The sequence below is a fragment of the Notechis scutatus genome, chromosome 2 (genome assembly GCF_049901735.1).
Source record: "Notechis scutatus isolate UNSWTSFEM ecotype Mainland chromosome 2, rNotScu1.2, whole genome shotgun sequence".
NCBI lineage: Eukaryota > Metazoa > Chordata > Lepidosauria > Squamata > Elapidae > Notechis > Notechis scutatus.
In genome coordinates, this window is record NC_142010.1 from 129,095,220 (window position 1) to 129,118,494 (window position 23,275).

Below are 23,275 nucleotides of genomic sequence, written 5' to 3' on the forward strand. Positions count from 1 at the left end.
CAAAGTTGTAACAGTTAATTGAGGAGTCCTAATTAGAATTGCCATTTCTATAAATAAATAAATAAAGTGTAACAGACATCAGAAACAAAGCATGTCATAAAAAAACACCTCTAAAAACAACTAGTACGGAAGCAAGATTAATATTCCAAACAACGAACATCTTCCTATGAGAACTCCAAATATGTTATCAATATTGACTGGGTAGGCAGCATACATATCTAGCCCTCACGCTATTCAGGATTGCAAAAAAGGTAAGAATATCAACCGCCATAGTCTGCAGCATATTTGTCACCAATGCTACTACTTATTTTACAAAACTGAACTCGAAGCTGACTGTGAACCTAGCACAGACATAGTTTTTGCTCACAGGAGAGCTCTGTAACCTTATGGAGATTTCTTTTCTCATACAAATGTTTCCCATTTTTCACCCTTCCATTTTCAAAAAGAGAGCTAAAATAATGGTCCCGGACATTGCGCCATGTTAGGGTCTGGAAGAAAAAAGGAATGCATTACTAAAAGAGGTGAGGAAGGGAAAGAAAAGGAGCAGCTGACTCCATATAATATTTCTGATCAGGCATTGCTATGCCTGCACGAGAATGGTATTTGAATCCCCCCATAAATAGCTTTGTGCAGTTAATGGAAGAACTGCCTTCAAGCCTCAAATTACAAACTTGGTAAAAGCAGAAATGGTACAGCCTCTGTGAGAGCCAGGATCATAGTGCAAGTTTTTTTCAGCAAAAGCCACGCTGAACTACCATTACTAGTTAGCAGGCCAAACCTGGTTCAAGACCTATGTGTCTTCATCAGTTTGATCTTTTGTCGGCTCCTGTTCGGACACACTGGACACTTCGTCATCTGTCTGTTCGCCTGAATGATAGAGCATCAGTGCGTGGGTCTTGTGAGTAATAGTGATGGCGCAAGGGCCTTGTGCCCAAGGTTCCCCATCCACCTGCATTGGCATCTTTGAGTTCTTCAAAACCAACTGAAATGGAAAAACAAAGAGAAGTTAAGAAAGAATCTGACAACTAAGTCAGTCCAGGATATTGTTTTCACACAGAATGCTAATTAATAGCTATAGCACTTAGACTTATATACCGCTTCAAAGTGCTTTTTATAGCTCTCTAAGTGGTTTACATATTGCCCCCAACAATCTGGGTCCTCATTTTACCAACCTCGGAAGGTTGGAAGGCTGAGTCAACCTTGAGCAGTCAGCAGAAGTAGTCTGCAGTACTGCATTCTAACCACTGCGCTACCACGGCTCTATGCTAAATATATTTAGTATGCATTAAACAGTGTAATTAATTCTGCTCTATTAATACTCCCCTATTCAGGCGAGTAACCAAATTAGTAGGAGCATGAACAAATCCCTTTGTCATGGTCTCTTCAGGTTTGCATCTCTTTTATAATTTATTACCGTATTAGAATTTTATGCTTTTATAAGTAACTTAAGGCAGTGAACAGATCTAATACTTCTTCCTTTCTCCTCCTATTTTTCCCACAACAGACCATGTGGTGTTTTGGGAGAGAGTGGCTGGCCCAAAATCACTTTCCTTTGCAACCAACACAGGAAGGCAGCAAGGTGGCAGAAGAGGCTTTCCCAAAGCAAAAACCTAATCTGCAGACTGCTTCCCCTTTGGCATGAAAATGAAAGCTAGGAAACTCTTGAGAGCTTATTAAAAAAAAAATTGGAACAATTTCTAAATTCTTTTGGAGAGAGGAATAAACAGGAGATTTTGGAGAGGATAGAGTTGAATGAGGCAACAGTCTGCCCTGAACAAGAAACAAGAGAAATGACAGGCAATCATTCATTTTAGAAAAAGCTTTTGGAAAGTATAAGCATTCAAGCGATGTTTTTGTCTTGAGTCCATGATTGTGTCTCAGTGTGAAGCAAATATTGATTGGACTGCTGGAGAAAGTGGACTTCCTTGTGTATCAACAGAAGCACGTACACTGTTAAGAGGAGACAGTAGGTATGTCCTTTTTCTTCTTTTTGTACTAGCTTGGCAAGTTTTGAGTGATACTCCAAATGAACAGGCATAAGATCCTCTGCTGAATATAACCAGATCATCTACACCAGAATCAAGGTACCAAAGGGAATTATCCCCATTTGCCTGCATACTCACTAAAAATTAATAACAAATGTAAGCCCAAACTCCAAAGTATTTTGTCATGCACCTGCCCCAGAGCTACAGACTCTTCATGTAATACGGGGGTTTCCTGATTTGGTTTGTTTAGTTTCAAGAAAAATTAAACTAATGGATGGTGAAGTCAGTCTCCATGCCCTGCCTTTTCCCAACACATTTTGTTTCATTACTGGGCTTCAAATAAAAGGTTCAGTCCAGAGTATGAAAAACAGTCCCAGAGATATGCAACATACCCTTACTGTATGGGCCTGTCCCAGCCGGACAGGATTTGCAAGTTTCACTTGAATTTGTGCACAGTGAAATGAGCCACTGACTCCAACGACTTCCAGCAGTCCATCATCATGCCTTAAGAAGGAAAAGGAAAGTTTAGGATCAGTAAAAGATATCCTTGGCCCAACTGTCAAAAAGGTTACCTCATTCACGGGTATCACAGCCCTGCCCACAGTAAATAGCAACCTCAACCCTTCCCCAGGCTGAGAAGGTATGCTGAGAAACCCAAATGGGTAGGTATGGCCTAAATTTCGCTTCCCAATCCAACTTCTGCCTCTACTTGCAGAAAAGTTTTTAAAAGTCAGAAAGAAAAAGAGGTAGAAAATTGAGAGGATGATCTAGATACTGTTACGTGGCAAGAAAGAGGAAGTGTGAACACCAGGCCAAGAATTGAGGATGGAATAAACTGTGGGATCCTTGGGATCATCTGAGCTTGGTTTTTTTTTCTTCTTTTGCAGACATTTCATTACCAAACTAGATAACTTTATCAGTGCTATCTCTTCTATTGGAACAAATTATTCCTTTTTAAGATGGCCAACTAAATGACATGCTCAAGGAAAGATCTCTGAAGGGTTTTCCACTGGCTGTCACCTTTTCAACTTACCAATATAGAAGGAACCGATATTCCTTTAGTTTATATCACTCTCCTGGGTCAGGGAAAGTCCTAGAATCATCCCACAAGATCCTCCTTATAGCAACAGGTCTGCAAGTAGCTCCAGGAGCAGTGCTTTCAAGCAGCCCGCGTGCTGATAGCTGGGGTGGGGGCAGGGCTGCAATCAGTTAGTTGTTGAAGAAACAGCCATTTTGGAATTTATTTTTCAAATGGACATTAGATTATGCCTTTCATTTCTTAATCATGTTTAAGGACTATTATCAAACTAAGAGAGGCTCTCTTTAGCCACAGCCTGTTATTCCTTTTTGAAGATTTGTGCCATTTTGGGGATTTCTTCATTGTTAAACAAGGAAAAAGGCTGCTAAGGCAAGCTAAAATAAGGAAGTATGGAGTATCTTTTTAAAAATACTGAGCTATCCAACTATCAGATGATCCTGCTTGGATGGATCGCCCCTGGATACAAGACTCTCCGAACCTTCCCAACTATATATAATTTATATGCAATTTATTATTAACCTACCTTGCTAGAGGATAAAGTTCATCCCCCATTCCTTCCCATAATCGACAGCCACCTCCCCAGTAGGCAATATTTAGCACTATGATCCCCTCCAAACTGGGCAAGTCAATCTTCTCTCCATCCAACTCTAGCTTTAAAGATATACAACAGGGTGTTAGTAAGTTACACCTGCTAGAATGAATTCAAAATGTTAGCCACCTGGGGCAAATCAGAAGGGAACATAAAGGAAGGTAAGCAATCAGTTTGTATAGCCTCTGGACTCGCCTATTATGCTAAGCCAGAGATAATCATGATTTGGGGAAAATGTCCCAATCAAATCACTATCAATTTTGCAAACAAAGCAAAATAATCCCAGCTTATTTGGCCAATTGTTATTTTGCTTTCTCTTGTTTTTTTTTAAACACTGCTTTTGCATTGTAAAGTCTATGGACTGGTCAGGGACTTGACTGGAGCACAAAACAAACCAGGAAACTCCATGTGGCCTGGTCTGTTATGGAAGATCAATTTGTTTTATTGGCCCCATTCATACCTTATGCTAAGCCAGAAACAAACCAATCACATTCTGATTTCATATAAAGTGTGACTCTCACATGTGATTTAAAAATGAATTGATCCAGGGGAGTTTCATGTATATGGTTACAAAAGCATCTCCTTACAAATGACAAGATATTTTTTGTGTAAATTAAATTTCTAGGGAAGAGAGGAAATATGCCTATCTTACCTCAATCTTTTTGTTTAGATCCTTACATTCCTGAACTAAGCAATCTTTGGTTCCATAAAAAAAATACACAGCCTATAAAACAAACAAACAGAGGCGGGATTTCAATGAAGGAGAAGACTGGACAGATGGCATTTTTTCCCGGTTACAGAACACACCTAGTTTCTAAATGCTTTTGGAAGGACATGGAATTATTGAATAGAAATATTTTGAAAGAGCTAACTACCATGAACAAATTTTTAAAATTCTAATGCAAAGGGACAGAAAGATCCTCTTTCATTCTACAAGCTATTGGTTACATTTTTTGCTCTACCCCCATCCACCACCCCCATCCCTGGCTCACTGAAACAATGCATAACACCACTAGTGATTCTGAAAAAACACCATTTTCTGGAATTTTCTAATTTGGGACCATCCACATTCCAATTACTGCACACAGTATAAGGTTTATATTACATCTTGAAGATTTCCTTCATGGTAGAACTTGTGAACTTTTTATGTTCTTATGAGTCAAATTACATCGATAACAACATACAGGTAGTCCTCACTTAATGACCATCATCATTTGCAATCATAATGTACAGGCTCCATTAGTTGTTAAGTCAAGGAATACCTGTGTTATGCTCCTCTCAGACTGAGAATGTCCTAAATTAGAGGTAGTCATGAAAACCAGGCAATCACATCAGAGAGAAAAAAAGTGTGTCTATGCAAGAAGATTGGATAACACATATTCTCCAGAATGTACAGTATTAACGGTCAAGTATATTGAACTAGACTATTACTGGTAACTTTCAGCTAGTTACTTCCTCCCTACTGTAGGGAGAAAATGGGTACAGTTTTATTATGTGCATTTATTTGACTTATTTGGATTCAATGTTACAATGGCACTGAAAAAAAGTGATTTATGACTGTTTTTCACAGTTATGACTGTTGCAGCATCCCCACAGTCACGTGATCAAAATCTGGACGCTTGGCTCATATTTATGATGGTTGCAATGTCCTGGGGTTATGTGATTACCTTTGACAATCTTCTGACAAGCAAAGTTAATGGAGAAGCCAGATTCACTTAACAACCATGTTACTAGCTTAAAAACTACGTAACAGCTGTGGCAAGAAAGGACACACAATGGGGCAGAACTCATGTAATCACTGTCTCGCTTAGCAACAGAAATTTTGGGCTCAATTGTGGTTGTAAAAGTTGAGGACTACCTATACCAGAATTTTCCGCTCATTCAACCCTACCTTGTTAATAATCCTGCTAGTAAAAAGAGACGGAGTCTTCTCACGGTGCGCATGAAAGTTTAAAGCCATGAGGGCATCTGGCCCTACCGAAAAATAGTTATTCATTGTGAATACCTGCAAAGAGAGAGAGAGAGAACACCAACCACCAATAATCGATGCAAAACTGGAAAAGAATAAATTTTCAAAAATTTTTATAAGAGTCAGTTTTGCAAAACACACACACGTCAAGAAACACTATTTAAAAAAAAAAAAAAGACCTGGGACTTAAGTAATGCCATGAGGCTGATGAAGGAAGTCCAGTCGGGTCATGCAATGTTCTTTTTGGAGAATGTGTGTAGATTTGAACATTCTGTTCTGCCTCCTGCTCAGCACTGCTTACCAACATTAAAGGGAAAAAATTCTTATATCTCTTTGCAGAGAAGGCAGAGCGGGAAGACTAGACCAAATTTTAGAACTTTTCTCTGGCACTGAGTAGGATGGTTGAGAATTACATCCCCTCTGATAAAGAGGAGAGGAGGGAGAGGCATCTCTGCCCTAACAACATTCTTATCTTCTCCTGAAATGTCACAATTCAGACTCACATGGATATTTCCCCTCCCCAAACTGTCAATAACAAGCCTTCAGAGGAAAAAAATGTACTTTCTTCCCTATGAGCTGGCAGAATCGTAGAAATAGCAGACGATCCACCTCTTTCATACCTCACACCAGGATTGCTCTAAAGTTTATCCAGCTCTCCTGAATATGTATGCTTGCTTAAGAATCGTGCTGGATCCAAGAAACCCAGAATCTAGCAGGTCTGAGCGGATCACTAGAAGTTACCCTGATCCCATAGAGGATCAGGTTTTTATATTATAGCAGGGCTGTCAAACTTGCGGCCCGTTGGCCAGACGTGTCACACGTTGGCCACGCCCACGCCTGATTTAGCAAAGTCCTGATACCTCACATGACGCTGCCGTGACAACGTGAGTTTGTCACCCCTGTATTATAGCATTTTAATCACTATACAAAAACATGTCCAAGCCTTACCTTCAATTTCCTTAAGTTGTAGTATCCTTTGTTTACTACCTGAACCTTCCACCTAGACAGACAGAATGCACAGATTGGCATCTTACATGGCAAAACAAACAGAAAATGAAGAGCTAACAATGGCACCCTGAATAAGTCCCAATGTTGTTTTTAGAGGCAATGACAACTGCTGAACAAATTTTTCAATACATTTTTAGGACTTCCTAGGTTCATTTTGTGACTACATGGAAGTGGCAGGCCCTTATAGTTGCAACTTGAGTGGGCTGGTCTATTCATGTTTGTTTTGGTGGGCATACCTTGCCATATAACCCTTGTCATCAGAAGGCAAAACTGCAAAGATTCCCTGCTGCTTTTCTAGCTTCTCAAGATGTTTACTTCAACTCTGTGGGACTTCTGGTTTGCCAGGCTTCGGCGGCGGCGGGGATTCGCGATCCTGCGCGATCCCTGTTGCGCTAGCCATCTTGGTGCCTCCGATCCTGACGGGTCTGGAGGATAAGGCTGCCCCGTAGAGGCAGCTGAAGATAGGGAGGATCCGGAGAGGGGTTTGGGGGTATCGCAGACCCCCTCCCCACCCGGCATAACCTCCTTTTCTCAAGGCGGTGGAGCGGCGGTCAGCAATGGCCGCCACAAAGAAGCCGGCAGCTGGATAAGATTGTGCTGGAGGAGGAAGGAGAAAGAAGAAACAGGAGAAGTGAAAGTGCTGGCTGAGCCGGGAGAATAACAACTTTTAAATACCCTGGAAACTGAATTGCTTGAATTGCCTGAAAGATACATTGTATCCCTAAGAAGATTGGAAAGCGGCGGAGAAAGCTGTCAAGGGAAAGTTTTTTTTCTTCACTCTCCCACCCCATATAAAGCCAAGGGATAAAGGATTCCTGGACATTGGATTTAACAACTTAAGAAAGCGGAAAACCTGTATTGGAGGTATGGATTTCTGAACAATTAAAGGAAAATTGTTGTTGTAAATGGGATGGGAGAGGAAAAAAAAAATTGGAGCAGAATTTGAAAAAGGAGGAGATTGCCTAGAACTTTACAAGAAAGATATATCTTAATTGGAACTTTTTGATTAAACAGTAACCCCAGAAAGAGAAATACAAGAAAGAAAGAAAAAGTATTAAAAGAAATAGTTTATTTGGATTCTTTGGTGACTTTGGAACTTTTTGGAATTATTCTTGATTAAAAATACTTGGGTGGTTGTTTTGGAAAAAGTTTTTCTCTTCACGATGGCATTGCTTGTGGATGAACTAAAAATTGAATATCAAAAATATAAAAAGAAGAACAAGATGGAAAAGATACTTTGGGCACTCTTTTTCAATTTCTAGAAATGGCGGTATGCACTTATGAAAAATTGACTACGCAGCAGGATGACTGGGACAAAGAAGAAGAAGAAGCCATCTTTGATGAACAATGGGTTCCTTTTGGGGAGGAGGAGAAAGAGGAAAAGAAAAAGGGGATTTTAAGGTTTGAAAAAACAATCAAAAAAGAGAAAAATGAGATGAAAGGTGGATACAAGGTTAGAAAACAACAGAAAGGGGGTAAGCAGAAGAAGAAAAGGGAGGAGGAGAGACAAAGGGGTAAAAAGGGCAAGGAGAAAAATAAGCAAGAGAGAAAGGAGGGGATGAGAAGCCTTAATGGTGGGAAGCAAGATTTAAAGAAACAAAACTTGTTCAGAGACAATGGGTAAATCTAATTGAAAAAGGGATTCTGGAAGGTACATAAGATTGTGTTTTTATATGTGTATTTAGAGCAGGGGTGGGCAAACTACGGCCCGGGGCCACATCCGGCCCGTTGGTCTGTCCAATGTGGCCCGCCCCTGAAAAAAATCACTGCCATTGGTCTGTCCAATCTGGCCCGCCCCTGAAAAAAATCGCTGGGTATGGCGTATTGCCCTGTGCCGCGTGGCCCCCAAAGCTGCAAAACAGTGCGGAGCGATCTAGGGTAGGAAAGAAAAGAAATTTGCAAAGGCCTCGGCTGGGAGTTCGAAATCACCTTCGAGTGCGACCTCTCCGAAGGTGAGTCCCCGCCGATCCCCCCTTTTTCCGGGCTTCCAGGCTTAAACTTTGCAAAGGCAAAGCTTGCAGGCTGGAGCGTCTTCCCGCCGAGGAACGGGAAGGGTTCCACCCGGGCGGGCGGGCGGGCTGCTTGGAGCCACCTAAAGCTAGGCCGCTGCTGGTGGAGCCTTGCCCTGCCTTGGTGCCCCGTTTCCCGGCTCGGGCGGTCCTGCTCGGGCGGCACTTTAAAAGCCTGCTCCCAGCACCCGAGCAACTTCCCAGCAACTTTCGCTTCGTTTTAACTCGCGGGCGCCAGGCATGATATTCCGCTCTGAAAAAAAAATCGGGGCCGGCCAAGAGACCCCTGCCGCGCGCCCGGGGAGTGCCTGCTGCTTTCCCTTGCCGGGGCCGGGCGGCGGCGTGTTGCACGGAGGCTGGTCTGTGGCTGGCCCAGCTCCCTTTTCCTGCCGCTCAGCGGCCTCCGCTCGCACCACCGGGCTCCGCTCAGGTATCCGGCTGGGGCTGTCAGGAGTTGCTATCGCCGGTGCAGCCCATCGGCTCCAGTCCCGCGTTGCCTCGGGAAGGAAAGGCAAAACCAGGAGCCGCTGCTGCCGTTGCAAGCGCCGCCGCGGCTCTTCCTTTTGCCTTTCCCTTCCTGAGGCAACGCGGACTGGAGCCGCTGACCGCGCGGTAGCAACTCCTGACTCAGGGGCCTCCGAGGGGAGGGAAGGAGGAGAAGGGGGAAGGGTGGGGGGCGATTCCCAAAAATCTTGTGCTGACCCGGCCCGTCTGTCAAATTTTAAAAGTCAATGCGGCCCCGAGCCAAAAAGTTTGCCCACCCCTGATTTAGAGTAAAATGTTTAAGATATAAATGAGTATCAATATATATGATTAGCTTTTTAATGGTATTGATAGTGGTTTTATATGCTTTTATTTTGTTTTTTGTTTTTCTCATAAAATTTATTGTGTAATTTTAGAATGTACTAAACAGAATCCCAATATAAACTAAGTGTTAAATTAAGTATTATTAAGTTAGGGGAAAGAGTCAAAGGCATCACTCCAATCAGTGTACAGGAGAAGTATATTTAAAGAGAAAAGATGAATGGATAGCTGGAAATAGAACAGACAAAGAATGATAAGTATTATGAATTGAATTGAGATAAGATAAATAAAATAAAAATAAGAAAGATAAAAGAGGGAAGAAGCTATATAGAAAATTGAAAATGGTAATAAGATATGGAATGATATATAAAGTAAATATGATTTTTGAATTTGTGTCTGTGCGAAGAGTTTTAACCCGGGATCAAGCAGCTTTCAGAAAAGGTTTTTTATGTTTTATGTTTTGTATGTTTGTGTATTGTTTTTGAAAGGCAATAAAATTCTAATTAGCAAGAAATATAATTTGGATAATAGAATGAAAAGGAGAAGTTGGTTTTATGTTATTATGCCTTGACTGTTTGTGTATTGTTTCGTAAAACTAATAAAATTTGTCTTTAAAAAGATGTTTACTTCAACTCTAGAATAGCATTGTCTTTTTGGGGGGATGTGGGTACTTTTCTATATTTTTATTTTTTTAATACCTATCTGAAGCCCAGAGGAATGAATTCTTGTAAGCAAAGTTGGTGCTGAAGATTGTCATGTGGTTTTACAGAATGTTGGCTTCCCATGTATTTAAATGTGGAACCTAAAATATTGATTTTATTGACCCTTCCTGGGGCAGGAAGGCCAGCAGGTATGAATGGAGAGGACCATGGCCATCTAGGTAATCTAGGTGCCAGACACCGCTTACCTATGTACTATACTATCCCTTAATTTTTGTTCATTAAAAATGGATTAGCTAACATAATGTTGTTTTTTGTCTCAGCAGAGATCCCTGAAAATAATTCCACTTTGACTGTCAGGAGTTATAAACACAGACTTGGAGGAAACATTACTGAGCAGGAAATAGAAAGCTTTGATAGGTCACAGACCAAGCTGCCTTACCCTCAATTGGCAGAATCCCAAATGCTCTGCATGATTAAAAAAAAAAACCCACCAAGGGGATTTTTTAATTTATTTTGTGCTTGTATATAACATGGTATATATGGCTTAAACCAATATTAGAAATAAAACAGAATAATCAATACGAAATGTTCTAATGCCAGCGCAACCATCACGTAAACCTGTATTTAATGAGAAAGTTCTTCCAGCTTCATAAAGAACCACGCGAAAGCCAGTTCTAAATTTCAAGAGATTAGATTCCAGATCCAATTCAAGGGGCATTCTTTTTTTCTGAAAGACAGGACCAGGAATTTGAGAGAGGTTTTGCTTTCAAGCACTCACCTGTCCAACCCGATTTCATCTGCATCCATAATGTTGTGTAGAATCTGCTCCACTGGAACTTCCCCGGCATAGCCAGTACCCCAGCCGAGGGTATTTGATAGGTCATTACCTGTGCCCAGGGGTAAAATTGCAACCCGAGGGACATACCTTTCTTGTCCCTGTGATACAGAAGCATTAATTCGGAGTTAAGAGTTGAGATTTTATATGCCTGGCTGCCTAACGTCTTTGATCCTTGAAATTTCAGAGACAGCTTGAATGCCACTAATTGCAATTCTGCTTCAAGGATTCTTCCTTAACAGCACAGCTGGGCTTCTAAGGAAAAGGACTGGAAAACTATACAATAATATTTGCTAAGCCTGGCAAAGCTTCAGCCTAAGGAGGGACCGAAATACATTCATATCAATGTATGATTATTTATTTATTTGACTTTTATCTCACCTTTATACTTTGTATACTTTGTAAGAATATCAGTAACCTGATATTCCTTTCTCCTCCTATGTTTCCCACAAGAGCCTCAGGTTGGGCTGAAAAAGTGTGATAGGCCCAAAATCACCCAGCTAGCTTTTGTGCCTAAGGTGGGGCTAGAATTCATCGTTTTCTGATTTTTAGGCCAGCATCTTAACCGTTAGACCAAACTGACTCTTAGAAGTAGCCCTTTTGCATTCATATTTGGATTAGGGACAAGGATTTTCATGGCTGCACACATCACTTGCAGTTGGGGGACGACCCATGTTGTATCTCCATTCTGGGGGTGTGATGAGTCAGCAGTTAAAGACACTGAGCTTGTCAGCTGTAAAACCTGGATTCAAGACCTGAGCGCCACACAATAGGGTGAGCTCCTGTTCCTGTCCACCTAGCAGTTCAAAAGCAGGCAAATGCAAGTAGATTAATCGGTGACACTTTGGTGAGAAGGTAACAGCATTCTGTGCACCTTTGGGCGTATAGTCATTCTGGACACATGACCATGGAAAATGTCTTCAGACAACGTTGGCTCACTTAGTCAAGAAACGATAATGAGCACAGCGCCCAAGAGTCAGAGATGACCGGACAGGGAAACCTTTACCTTTATACTCCATGTTAATTTTCAGGAAATTAGCATACTTTTCTGAGCTAAATTTTAGAAAATTGTGTGGCACAGAAAAGAGGAAAGAACATCTTGTAGAAAAAGTATGCTTACAACAATATTGTACTGGAAGAGGTGCAATGAATTGGCAAAGAAGCAAACCTATGGATAACAAAAAAGAAAAGGGGTTGCCAAGATATTCTGAAACATCATACCTTTATTTTCATGCCATCAATTGCATCCAGGACCCAACCCACTGTGCCATCTCCACCACAAACAAGGACTCTGGCAGAATTGCTAGGTAGCCAGGTGCAAAGCTGGAGTGCTTTTGCTGGAGTTGTTTTGGTTATGTCAAATACCTAAAAATACATTTTAAAAATAATATTGGAAGACTGCTATCATGTCTCCCCTGGTTCTTCTCTTCACTAGACTAGCCATGCCCTGTCAGCCATGCCCTGTCAGTTCCTGTAACTGTTCTTCATATGTCACTACCTAAATGACTCTGGCCACAAGCCATTAAACCATAAAAAAGAGACATAGTTAAAAACAGAATTAAAAAGAAGGAAGAACAAAATAAGAAAGGGTTAAAAGAGAAGTTAAAAAGTGGAGGGTGGCTTCTCAAGCCACCAACCATCCCCAGGGTTGTGTGCCACTCTCTGATCCCCACAACATTTGGCAGAAGGCAAGAATTGGTGGTGGTGGTGGTGGGGGGAGCCTCACCTCTGGGGACAAGAAATTCCATTAGGTTAAATGAGGCCTATTCATCTAAGCCAGGGGTGGGCAAACTACGGCCCGGGGGCCACATCCGGCCCGTTGGTCTGTCCAATGTGGCCCGCCCCTGAAAAAAAATCACTGCCATTGGTCTGTCCAATCTGGCCCGCCCCTGAAAAAAAATCGCTGGGTATGGCGATTGCCCTGTGCCGCGTGGCCCCCAAAGCTGCAAAACAGTGCGGAGCGATCTAGGGTAGGAAAGAAAAGAAATTTGCAAAGGCCTCGGCTGGGAGTTCGAAATCACCTTCGAGTGCGACCTCTCCGAAGGTGAGTCCCCCCGATCCCCCTTTTTCCGGGCTTCCAGGCTTAAACTTTGCAAAGGCAAAGCTTGCAGGCTGGAGCGTCTTCCCGCCGAGGGCGGAAGGGTTCCACCCGGCGGGCGGGCGGGCTGCTTGGAGCCACCTAAAGCTAGGCCGCTGCTGGTGGAGCCTTGCCCTGCCTTGGTGCCCGCTTCCCGGCTCGGCGGTCCTGCTCGGGCGGCACTTTAAAAGCCTGCTCCCAGCACCGAGCAACTTCCCAGCAACTTTCGGCTTCGTTTTAACTCGCGGGCGCCAGGCATGATATTCCGCTCTGAAAAAAAATGGGGCGGCCAAGAGACCCCCTGCCGCGCGCCCGGGAGTGCCTGCTGCTTTCCCTTGCCGGGCCGGGCGGCGGCGTGTTGCACGGAGGCTGGTCTGTGGCTGGCCCAGCTCCCTTTTCCTGCCGCTCAGCGGCCTCCGCCGCACCACCCGGCTCCGCTCAGGTATCCGGCTGGGCTGTCAGGAGTTACCGCCGGTGCAGCTCCACGCTTCCAGTCCGCGTTGCCTCGGGAAGGGAAAGGCAAACCAGGAGCCGCTGCTGCCGTTGCAAGCGCCGCCGCGGCTCTTCCTTTTTGCCTTTCCTTCCTGAGGCAACGCGGGACTGGAGCCGCGCGGAGCCGCGCCGGCGGTAGCAACTCCTGACTCAGGGGCCTCCGAGGGGAGGGGAAGGAGGAGAAGGGGGGAAGGGTGGGGGGGCGATTCCCAAAAATCTTGTGCTGACCCGGCCCGTCTGTCAAATTTTAAAAGTCAATGCGGCCCCGAGCCAAAAAGTTTGCCCACCCCTGATCTAAGCCATGATCTATGACATTAAAAATGAGGAAAATTATAATTTTTGTTCTACGGACTATTGGAATGTATTCACTGCAAAGGTAACTCTAAGACCCTGAAATTATTTAAGCATGTTTTCAGGCTCTGTGGAACAAGAAACTGAAGGAATAGCACGTTTCTATCATAGCTCTGCATGATAGCACCCAGGAAGAAAGTTTGAAATATTTCCAATGGTAAGTTGAAGATTTTAGCGAAGGCTTAAAATATATATAACAAAGCATGGAAGAGACAAGGAAAGCACACTTGTTTCTTTTCTTTTTAAAATATTCAAGAAAATGTTCAAGAAAAAGGCTAAAGTGGCAAAAGCTGTCATTAAAAAATAAAAAGTTAAGGCGTAAGGGTCCTTCAACATTACTACAGAATGTTGCAAGTGTACTCTAATTATTCTACACTATTTATTAAAGTTTCACCATCAATGGCACATTATCCAAGTGGCAAATATTGAAAGAAAGTGCTATACAATCCTTTCGTAAGGAAGAGATTTGCTGCCTTGTGCCAATCTTGTGAGCAACAGGGCTGGTCACAATGTAGTCTCCAAAACAACTGGAAAAACATTTTTCAAACGATATGGCATATTTGCAGGGTGTCATTGTACTGTACATGTAAAATGATAGCTAATGGTCACTATAGTTATTTATTTAGAACCTTTATATATCTGCGGAATTCATTCTCCTTATCTCCAGACAGCTTACAGAAATAAAACTCCAAACACAAGCTCTAATCAATGTAACCCTAGACCCTTGCAACAACTATCACTTGATGGGTTCTGTATCATTCTAGGGTCCCTAGGCCCGCTGGCAAAAACTATTCTCTTCAGGGCCTTTTGAAAGAGCACTAAGTATCAAGTACAGGTAGTCCTCGATTACAACAGTTCATTTAGTGACCGTTCAAAGTTACAATGGCACTGACAAAAAGGTGACTTGTGACCGTTTCTCACACTTACGACTCTTGCCGCTTTCCCATGATCAAAATTTAGTGGCTTGGCAACTGGCTCATATTTATGACAGCTGCAGTGTCCTGAGGTTCCGTGGTCACCTTTTACCACCTTCTGACAAGCAAATTCCAAATGGGGAAGCAGGATTCGTTTAACAACTTGTTACTAATTTAAGAATTGCAGTGGTTCACTTAACAACTGTCACAAGAAAGGCTGCAAAATAGGGGCAAAATTCATTTAACTGTCTCGCTTAGCAACAGAAATTTTGGAATCAATTGTGGTCGTAAGTCAAGGACTGCCTGTATTAGGGATGTGCATGGAATGTGGTTAATCCAGGCAGAAATGATGGGGGGAGGGAAGTATGGAGAATGGGAAATTGCTAAGCAATTTTCTTGGCAATGACATGTATCAACATCTGTAGCAGCAACGGCAGTCAAGGAGAAACAAGGAAGAAGGAATGGGAACATGCAGGAAAGATCAATAGGCAGTTGGGCCAAAGAAAGAATGATCATCAGAGAGGGAAGAAGGAACAGAAGGTCTGGCTGGTGGGATCAGGATTGGGCAATAAAGCTAAGGGAAGGAAAAAGAAAGGAAGGTGGGTGGGCAGATGGTTGGCGGGGCACATTATAGGCTGGCTGGAGACTTCTGGGAGTTGAAACCCGCATATTTTAACATTGTTACGGTTGAGAAACCCCGCTGAACAGTATCATGCTCATTTCTATACTGCAATGTTATGCATGTTTCTTCAATTGAATCCATCTTGACCACAGTGATAATTCCTTAGGAAGTTTTCAAGTTTCTAACCCCCCCACCTTTTAAAGCATACTTAAGGGTGTCTTGTTTAATTTCTTACTTAAGCAACAAATCTAGTTCATCTTTAGTTTCATTGCATCAATACAATTACCTGAATTGGATTTAACAAGATCTTGAATTGCCCTATCAGCGTTTCCCCCATATTGTTTCCACTCCGAGTATTAACCAGAATTATTACTGGGGTCCAATTATTCCCATAAGACTCAGATAGCTAAAAGAGAGAGAGAGAAAGGCAGAAGCAAGGTATTTAGATCTGTACTGTCACAAAACAGCATCACCCTCTTATTTTTTCCTCATGTTGTTGAGAAATTAACTCTTAAATTGTAAAAGAGAAAATGTGCTCTTGAAAATTACTTAGAGAAAAATAAATTGCTTTATAATTTGTAGGAAATACCAATTTTCCTGCTCAATGTAAGACTAAACCATGATTCACATACTGTATATGATTTATTCCGATTTTCATATGATTGCCATTTTGAAATAATCAAATACAATACAGCCTTTTAGAACTCAAATATATAATAAAACTTTTCTATGCACCAATGGTTGTATATATTGGTCCTGGTGGTGCTTAATATACAGGTACAGAAAAGTTAATATCCACAATAGATGTTAGAGCCTATGCTTAGATTGCAAAACTGATCTGGATAAGTCTTTTAAACCACAAGCAAGCTAACTTATGTATAATTTGCGCAGAAATTGAAATATAAACTAGAACTTGTTCAAGCAGCCAAATGGGTGCCTTAAAAGCTGGCCTTTCTTTGATAGAGCCATCGTAAAATCAATCTCTATCATTTTTGCCAATTAACAAGTGGTAACATTTATTCTGTTCCTTGATCTTACCATAGGATGAATTTTTACTTCCCAGTCATTCCAGGAGCAGCTGAGTAAAGTTATAACCTACTAACCTGCATTTTACTATCTTTTATTGGGGCACTATGGTAGCTGCCACATACCTGTATCAGAGAGATGATTTTTTAGTACACTATTAACCAACTATCAAGAAGTGCAAGTGTCCTGTTCTATAACTAGATAAATTATATATTAACTGGAATCTTCAAATGTAACATTAAAAAAGCACAAGATATGGATTTTCAACAGAGCAATCCAGTCTATGAAACATAAACTACAGTGTGGATAATAAAAGCATCTGTAACAATCATAAAGATAATGCTTTGTGAACTTTTCTGGAGAAGCTATTTCATACCAAGTTGCCAACAAGCCGTTTACGTAAGTTATATATTGTACTGATGCAACGGCTTCTTTCATTTTCTCTTACGGTTTTTCTCAGTGAACTACAGAATTAATCCAACACCTGTATTCTATTTCTCCTCTTTGTTTTGGTCTGACACAGGTCACAGCATGCAAGACCAAATCCACTCCTTGCCCACAGTCAATAGTTCTGAGTTCCTGGAAACACATATTTCAAAGGCCTCTGCAGCTGGACCTTGAGAACAAACGCCATAGCACTTACCTTCATGGGTTTGCATTTACGCATCTGACAGACTTTGAGCAAGTAAGTTGGGGGGATAATGAGGTTGCGAAACTCCCCCAATTCACATTTCCCATTCTGCAAAGAACTCTGCATACAATCATCATGTACAGTTTGCTGGCACCAAATACACCTGAAAGTAGAACAGTCAGAATAACAATCAGAACAAAGAAAGACTGGTTCCATTCTCATCTATTACTACCAGACAATTATGGAAACATTATCATTTTTGAGGGACTTAAACAAAAAAATCATTCAACCACTGAATTAAAGCACATCAACTCTACTCTTGTTAGTTTCAGATGGATGTTGCTGAAAATAAGCCTCTCTTCCATCCTCACTTTCCAGCAGCTTTGCATTATTGCCAACGGTGTTTCAGTGTTCTTCTGTGAGCAGCAAATGTAAAGTTTTGTGAAAATATTTAGAAGACAAGGAAAAGCTCATTGAATGAATAAAAGGAATTTTTAGATATACCATTCTATTGTAACCAAATAAATTACTCTCTGAGTTTAACACAGCCAAGCCCAAGCATTAATATCAGCGTAGAAAAGGAACAACAAAAAACAACTTTGACAACAACTTGTTTTCCCCAAGCATAAAAGAACTTATCATCAAAAAGTCAAGTGCGTCATTTTTAATAAAAGGAAGCTTGGTTTAAAACAAAACAAAAAACAAAAATGGTGGCTTGGCATCACGACTTCAGACTCAATTTAGAAAAAAAAAGCATTAAAAGTTAAAGAGAAATAATTCTCATGAGCAGCCTCAATACCCTCCAAGCAACAGATGGACAATGTAAGTTCTATCATGGATCTGTTGGAAGCTTAGTTCATTTAAATAATCCAAAAATGAGCCAGTCATTGAAAGAGAAAATAACATTTATAATTGTTCATGGATGTTATTTTGAATGACACTGGACAATGTTTTGGACAATATTCTAATAAAAAATAATAAAAATAAAAATAATAAAATAAAAACCCCTGCATGGTTGAATAATGAGGTAACCAAATCTGTTTGATTCTGAAAAAAACAGATGTATTTTTGTTTTTTTAATTACATCAAATGAAGGCAAAAGGTCTTAAGTGAAGAATTGGCAGAAGGTAGTTTTCACCAGCCAACACAAGAGACACTCAAATTCTGTACAAAAATGAATTAATAAGGGATAATTAAAATAGATTTATTAAAATACAGTTCAGTTCTGCTATATGTTCACAGATAGATGAACTGATATACTATTGAAAAGGAATACCTTTCATATTGCATTATGGCACTGTACGTAATTTTATATTTTTAAAAGCATCACTGTCACATTGTGGAAAAATAGTCTCAATTATACCAAGAAAGAAAAAGACACAGTATAGATTCCTGGGAATCCCTTGGACTGCAAGGCGAACAAACCAGTGAGTCCTAGAGGAGATCAATCCTAACTGCTCTTTAAAAGGCCAGATCCTGAAGATGAAACTCAAATACTTTGGCCACCTAATCAGAAGGAAGGACTCACTGGAGAAGAACCTAATGCTGGGAATGATTGAGGGCAAAAGAAGAACGGAATGACAGAGAATGAGGTGGCTGGATGGAGTCACTGAAGCAGTCTGTGTGAGCTTAAATGGACTCTGGGGGATGGTAGAGGACAGGAAGGCCTGGAGGAATGTTGTCCATGGGGTTGCAATGGGTTGGACACGACTTCGCAACTAACAATAGACATCAACAATTACCGGTAGGACCAATTATTCTCTGGTCCTTTCAAGTGAGGAAGACTTACAGAAGCCCCCTATCGACCTATCTTCAGGGATATTGTGACTAAAACATCCAAAATTCCCAGCAGACATTGATGTCTGTTAACACTGGCAGTGGTTCTTAACAAAATACAATAGAGGTTTTATAAGTAAAGCAAAATGCAATTGCAATACATGTGAAGATGCCAAGTTGAGGAAGGCTGAGCAATAGTATAAAACAAGTAGTGAGCGAAGATATGTACAAAGTAGATGCTTGCGGAAAACATTCCAGCAACTTTACATAAAAAGTGGTAGTCACATGCTAAATTAAGATTGATATATTCAGAGAACAAACAGGTTTCCTTTTTCCTTTCTTGGAATGCAAAAGGTTTCTTATTGACTCTATTTAACCTACTACGTTTTTAATTTGTTTTTCAAATGTGAATATGGTTCTTTAAAAAAATATAGGGAAATTTCTACCCAACAAGATCGAGATGCTCTTTACAAAACCAAATGGCTTTTGCCCTCAGGAGCGACTCCAGAAAATATTAAGAAGATGTGTCTTGTGGCTTTTTATACCAGGATTTTTGCAAAGTAAAACTGCATTGTACTTATCTCCCAAAGCTTGTTTCTAGTGAAAACTTGGTTAAACCCCCGAGCACCATCAGTGTTAGCTTTATCAAAACCCTGTCCTATTCTTGAGCCCCAGGGAATTGCAAGCCGAGAAGCATTCATAATTCAATTCTTATGAAAAGTATATGCAAAAATTTCTCCAATCAAAAGATGCCATCCATAATTAAAAGCAACAATTTACACAAACTATAATGGGTGGCTTGCATAAAACACAATGTAATGATCAAGTCCCAGAAATTTAAAGAGGATAAATAAGGAAGTGACATCACTATTATTTCCTCTACCGCTCCCCTGATATTTAAATCTGCAGCATTACCTGTAATCACAGAGCTTGGGTTGTGTACCACATTGTAGTTTGCACACTACACAGTAGCTACACAATGGAACATTGCCTCGGATCCAATGGTGCATCATAGAAGACGGTCTCCCATCTTGGCTTCTTGGCACAATTTCCTTGCATAGGAAATGACCATCAGCTTTCTTCAGGCATTCTTCATCAACACACAGCCCGCAGCAGTTACAGAAAGCTCCCTGGAGAATATGCTGAGTGCAGACACAGCAATAGGTAGGCTGGCTAAAGAAGTCTATATCTTGCCAATCATGCTTGCTTTTATGCAAGTTATCCTGCAGAAGACCTTGCCTCCGAGACCGCCGAAAACTGCACCACAAGGTGATCATGACTGGTACCATCACTGAACACAGAGTCCAGAAGGCCAAACTCCATTCTGGAAGGAATCCTGAAGATGATTTAGATCTGCTTTCAGCCTCTCCCATCTTCTATTGATTTACTGTCACTCTAGATAATTAATTCAATCATGTAAGATAACACTAACTTGGAGGCCTAAAATAGTCTTTACTGCTATTACCTCATTAATTGGCCCAGTATAAAAATTACCAAGTATGTTCATTTCAATTATCTGAATTATCCTATCACTGTATATCAAGAAACAGTTTTCCCTTAAATCAGATGAATCCTTTATCAAAAGAAGAATCGATAGCTTCTTTAGACTAATAATTTACTCCTTTATCCACACTTTATTTGACAAGGTCAATTTATCCTTCACTGTGATGATAGTACTCACTTACAGGCTATAACCAATGTGTTTCCCATTTTATTAAATAAAAAAATACCAGGCCAATCCCCAACTCAAACTGCAACCACCTCAGCTAAAAAAACCCACATTTTTCTCCTTGTTTCTAACAATGCTATCTTGTTTCTTTCTCTCTTTATTCAACAAAATGCCAGCACATTTTTCTTACTCCTGATCCATCAAAGTCCAATTACGATATTTCTTAAGGTGGACCCATTCACTAATTCCACTATACACACACACATACTCACAACCGGGATGAAACAGAGCTTGATTTCCCTCTCATTTCCAGTGTCAGTTCGTGCATACCGAGTCTGACAGTTGCAGCAGCTCCAGAGCAAGTCATCTGAAACAAAGTAAAATGAAGAGAGAGAAAAACAGACTCTTTTAAAACGACGGTCACCTTTCCTTCATTCAACCGGAGTTCCTCCTCCTATCTCTACCCTGTCGCAGCCCAGAACCACAGAGCGCCTAAGAAAGCAGATTACTTAAACCAATTGGAATTTTAAAATTCTCCTTTATAATAAGCGTCCTCAGCAACACACCGGGAGGCAATTGCCCTGCTGGACGTAGGTCCCATCGACCGCCGAAGATTATGGAAGTTGTAGTCCATCTTATAAAAAGAGCGGGGAAAGGCTGTTCTAAGGAACTGCAACTGCTGCGGGGACATCCTCTTTCCCTCCCGCTCAGCCCCAGTCCGAGGCGTCCCGTCCCTCCCCCTCCTCCTCCTCCCCTACCTGGTGCCCGCAGAGAAACAATAGCACGCAGCCGGCATACAAGTGGGCGACGATGGCGGAAACGGAAGAGGCGGGAGTCAGAGGTCACTCAACCGGAGAGGAGGAGGAGGAGGAGGATCGGAAGGGAGGGAGGGTGGTGATGTGGGTTGCTAGGAGATGAGTCAGCCACTCACCAAAAGCGCTAGAATAAGGTGTTGCGGAGGGGAATTTACAGGATTTGGGAAGAACAGTAATGGGGGGGGACTCGCTTTCTCGTGCTTGGTTGCTCGGAAATAAGCTGTGGAGACTAACTGGGTGTGACACCCTTTGAGTTCCATGGCTTATTTACAGGCACCTTTGCTGGAGGCCACGCATTTCTATTTCTGTTGCCTTCCAATCACATTTCCCACCATCGTTTTCAATAATCCCCTTAGGGCAAATCAAACTCTTACAGCTGAGATTCACCCATTTTAAAAAAAGAAGTTTTGCTTCCTTCTAGACTTGGGGGCACAGGATTGTGGATGAAACGTTGCCTTGCGCACAATAACATTATCTTTTTTAAAAACGGAACATAGGTGTATTACTGAGTATGGTGCAGGCCAACTGGTGAAAGGGAGTGAGCGCCAGCCAATGGCCTATATATGATACTGACATGTTATTTAATCTGCTGTATGTAGCCAGTCATACCAGTGGGTATTTTTCTACACCCATTTGGAAGAAGTAATAATTTTGTCCTTTGTTTTAATCCACCCTATGAAGGAGTATAGTCATAGACTGTTCATAGGAGAAGCAGAGACAATGGGATGTGGTGCTTTTTGTTTTTAAGGAAGTGCCATAGATTAAGCCTAACGAATGAAGCCACATATTTAATTCTAAGAATATGGAATAAGGCTTCTTGTCAGAGAAGGTGTTATTCACCCTTCCTTTTAGTCTTGCTTCTGTTATATTCCTTAAGGATAGCCAGAAATAGAAGAAACTACTGCTAAATGGCACCAGTATCTTTTCTATCAGTAGCTCTCTGGATCCAAGTCATTAACAATATTTCTGACAACAGCATGTGCCTTTGTAAAATGATTCAGCAAACCTCTACAACAGCAAAAAATGGTACAACATATGATCATAAGTGACAGTGATGGAAGTTGTAAAAAGACACATGGCCTCTTCTATAAGAGCTTTAAGACTTTCCTGTTCCCATTCCACTGAAGTGCAATGTACTGCCTTTAGTGCCAAAGGATAATTTGGAGTAATTGGGGCAGAACAAAAGGGAATTCAACACAGCACTATTATTTTCAACAGCAGAATCCTCCCCCACTTTTTAATAGAAAGTTACCATGTCTGACTTTCAAAGATTTATGCCAGGCTATATTTGCACAAGTTAGTTTGAAATGTGACATGAGAACAAACCTAATCTCTCTTATTTATGAATGTTTTATTTTTTAAAATGACTGCTTATCTAATATTGTGTTAAATTTATGTTTACCAAAAAAGTATTAGAGGGAGAAGTAAAGAGGAAATAAAGCGGAAGCAGTATGCTCTGTCCCATAATTGGGTAGACCAGGTTGCCCTGATAGACCAGTCTCAGGAAAAAACACTGCTTATCTAATAGTGCATCTGACCAAGGAAATGGATAAACTTGTTTCAAAATAGCTAATCTTCCAATCATGCCTCATTTTTCATGGTGGTTTAGGTTCTATAATAAGTAAATGGTTCCATTAGACTTTCTGTGTAACATTTAATCCCCAAGCCAATTTTACCTTTGCTCATTTCCATGCTAAGATGTGCAGTATCTTAAAATGACTTTCTAATCAGGAATTTAAATTTTAAAAGCTATCATGAAACCAACTAAAGTGATGCTGGGCTAAAATAAGAAAAAAGCTGGTGTTGGATCTTTTTAATCTGTGAAGTCTGATTGTTAAGTTGATTCTCCCTTGTGAACCCACTGCAATTCTAAACACTCTACCGAAGTCCTCGATGTCATAATTCTATGGATTAAAGGAAGCCATTGTGCAAAGTGCCACAGTTGTTTAAGGTTGAGGTTTTAAGAGCATATGCCAGCTTCATCCTCTAACATCAACTCTTT

General features: G+C 41.1%; 1 protein-coding gene across 1 annotated transcript; it reads right to left on the reverse strand.

Moving 5' to 3' along the window:
- Positions 1-653: 653 nt before the first annotated feature.
- Positions 654-21,290, reverse strand: DGKE (diacylglycerol kinase epsilon). Its single transcript, XM_026680802.2, has 13 exons — positions 21,217-21,290; positions 20,731-20,825; positions 19,705-20,184; positions 17,008-17,176; positions 15,643-15,753; positions 12,122-12,265; positions 10,844-11,001; positions 6,531-6,582; positions 5,505-5,618; positions 4,266-4,337; positions 3,548-3,675; positions 2,378-2,489; positions 654-982 (listed from the first exon to the last, which is right to left on the reverse strand). The coding sequence occupies exons 3-13, from the start codon at positions 20,160-20,162 to the stop codon at positions 791-793; spliced, it is 1,710 nt and encodes a 569-aa protein (XP_026536587.1). The 5' UTR covers positions 20,163-20,184; positions 20,731-20,825; positions 21,217-21,290; the 3' UTR covers positions 654-790.
- Positions 21,291-23,275: the final 1,985 nt, after the last annotated feature.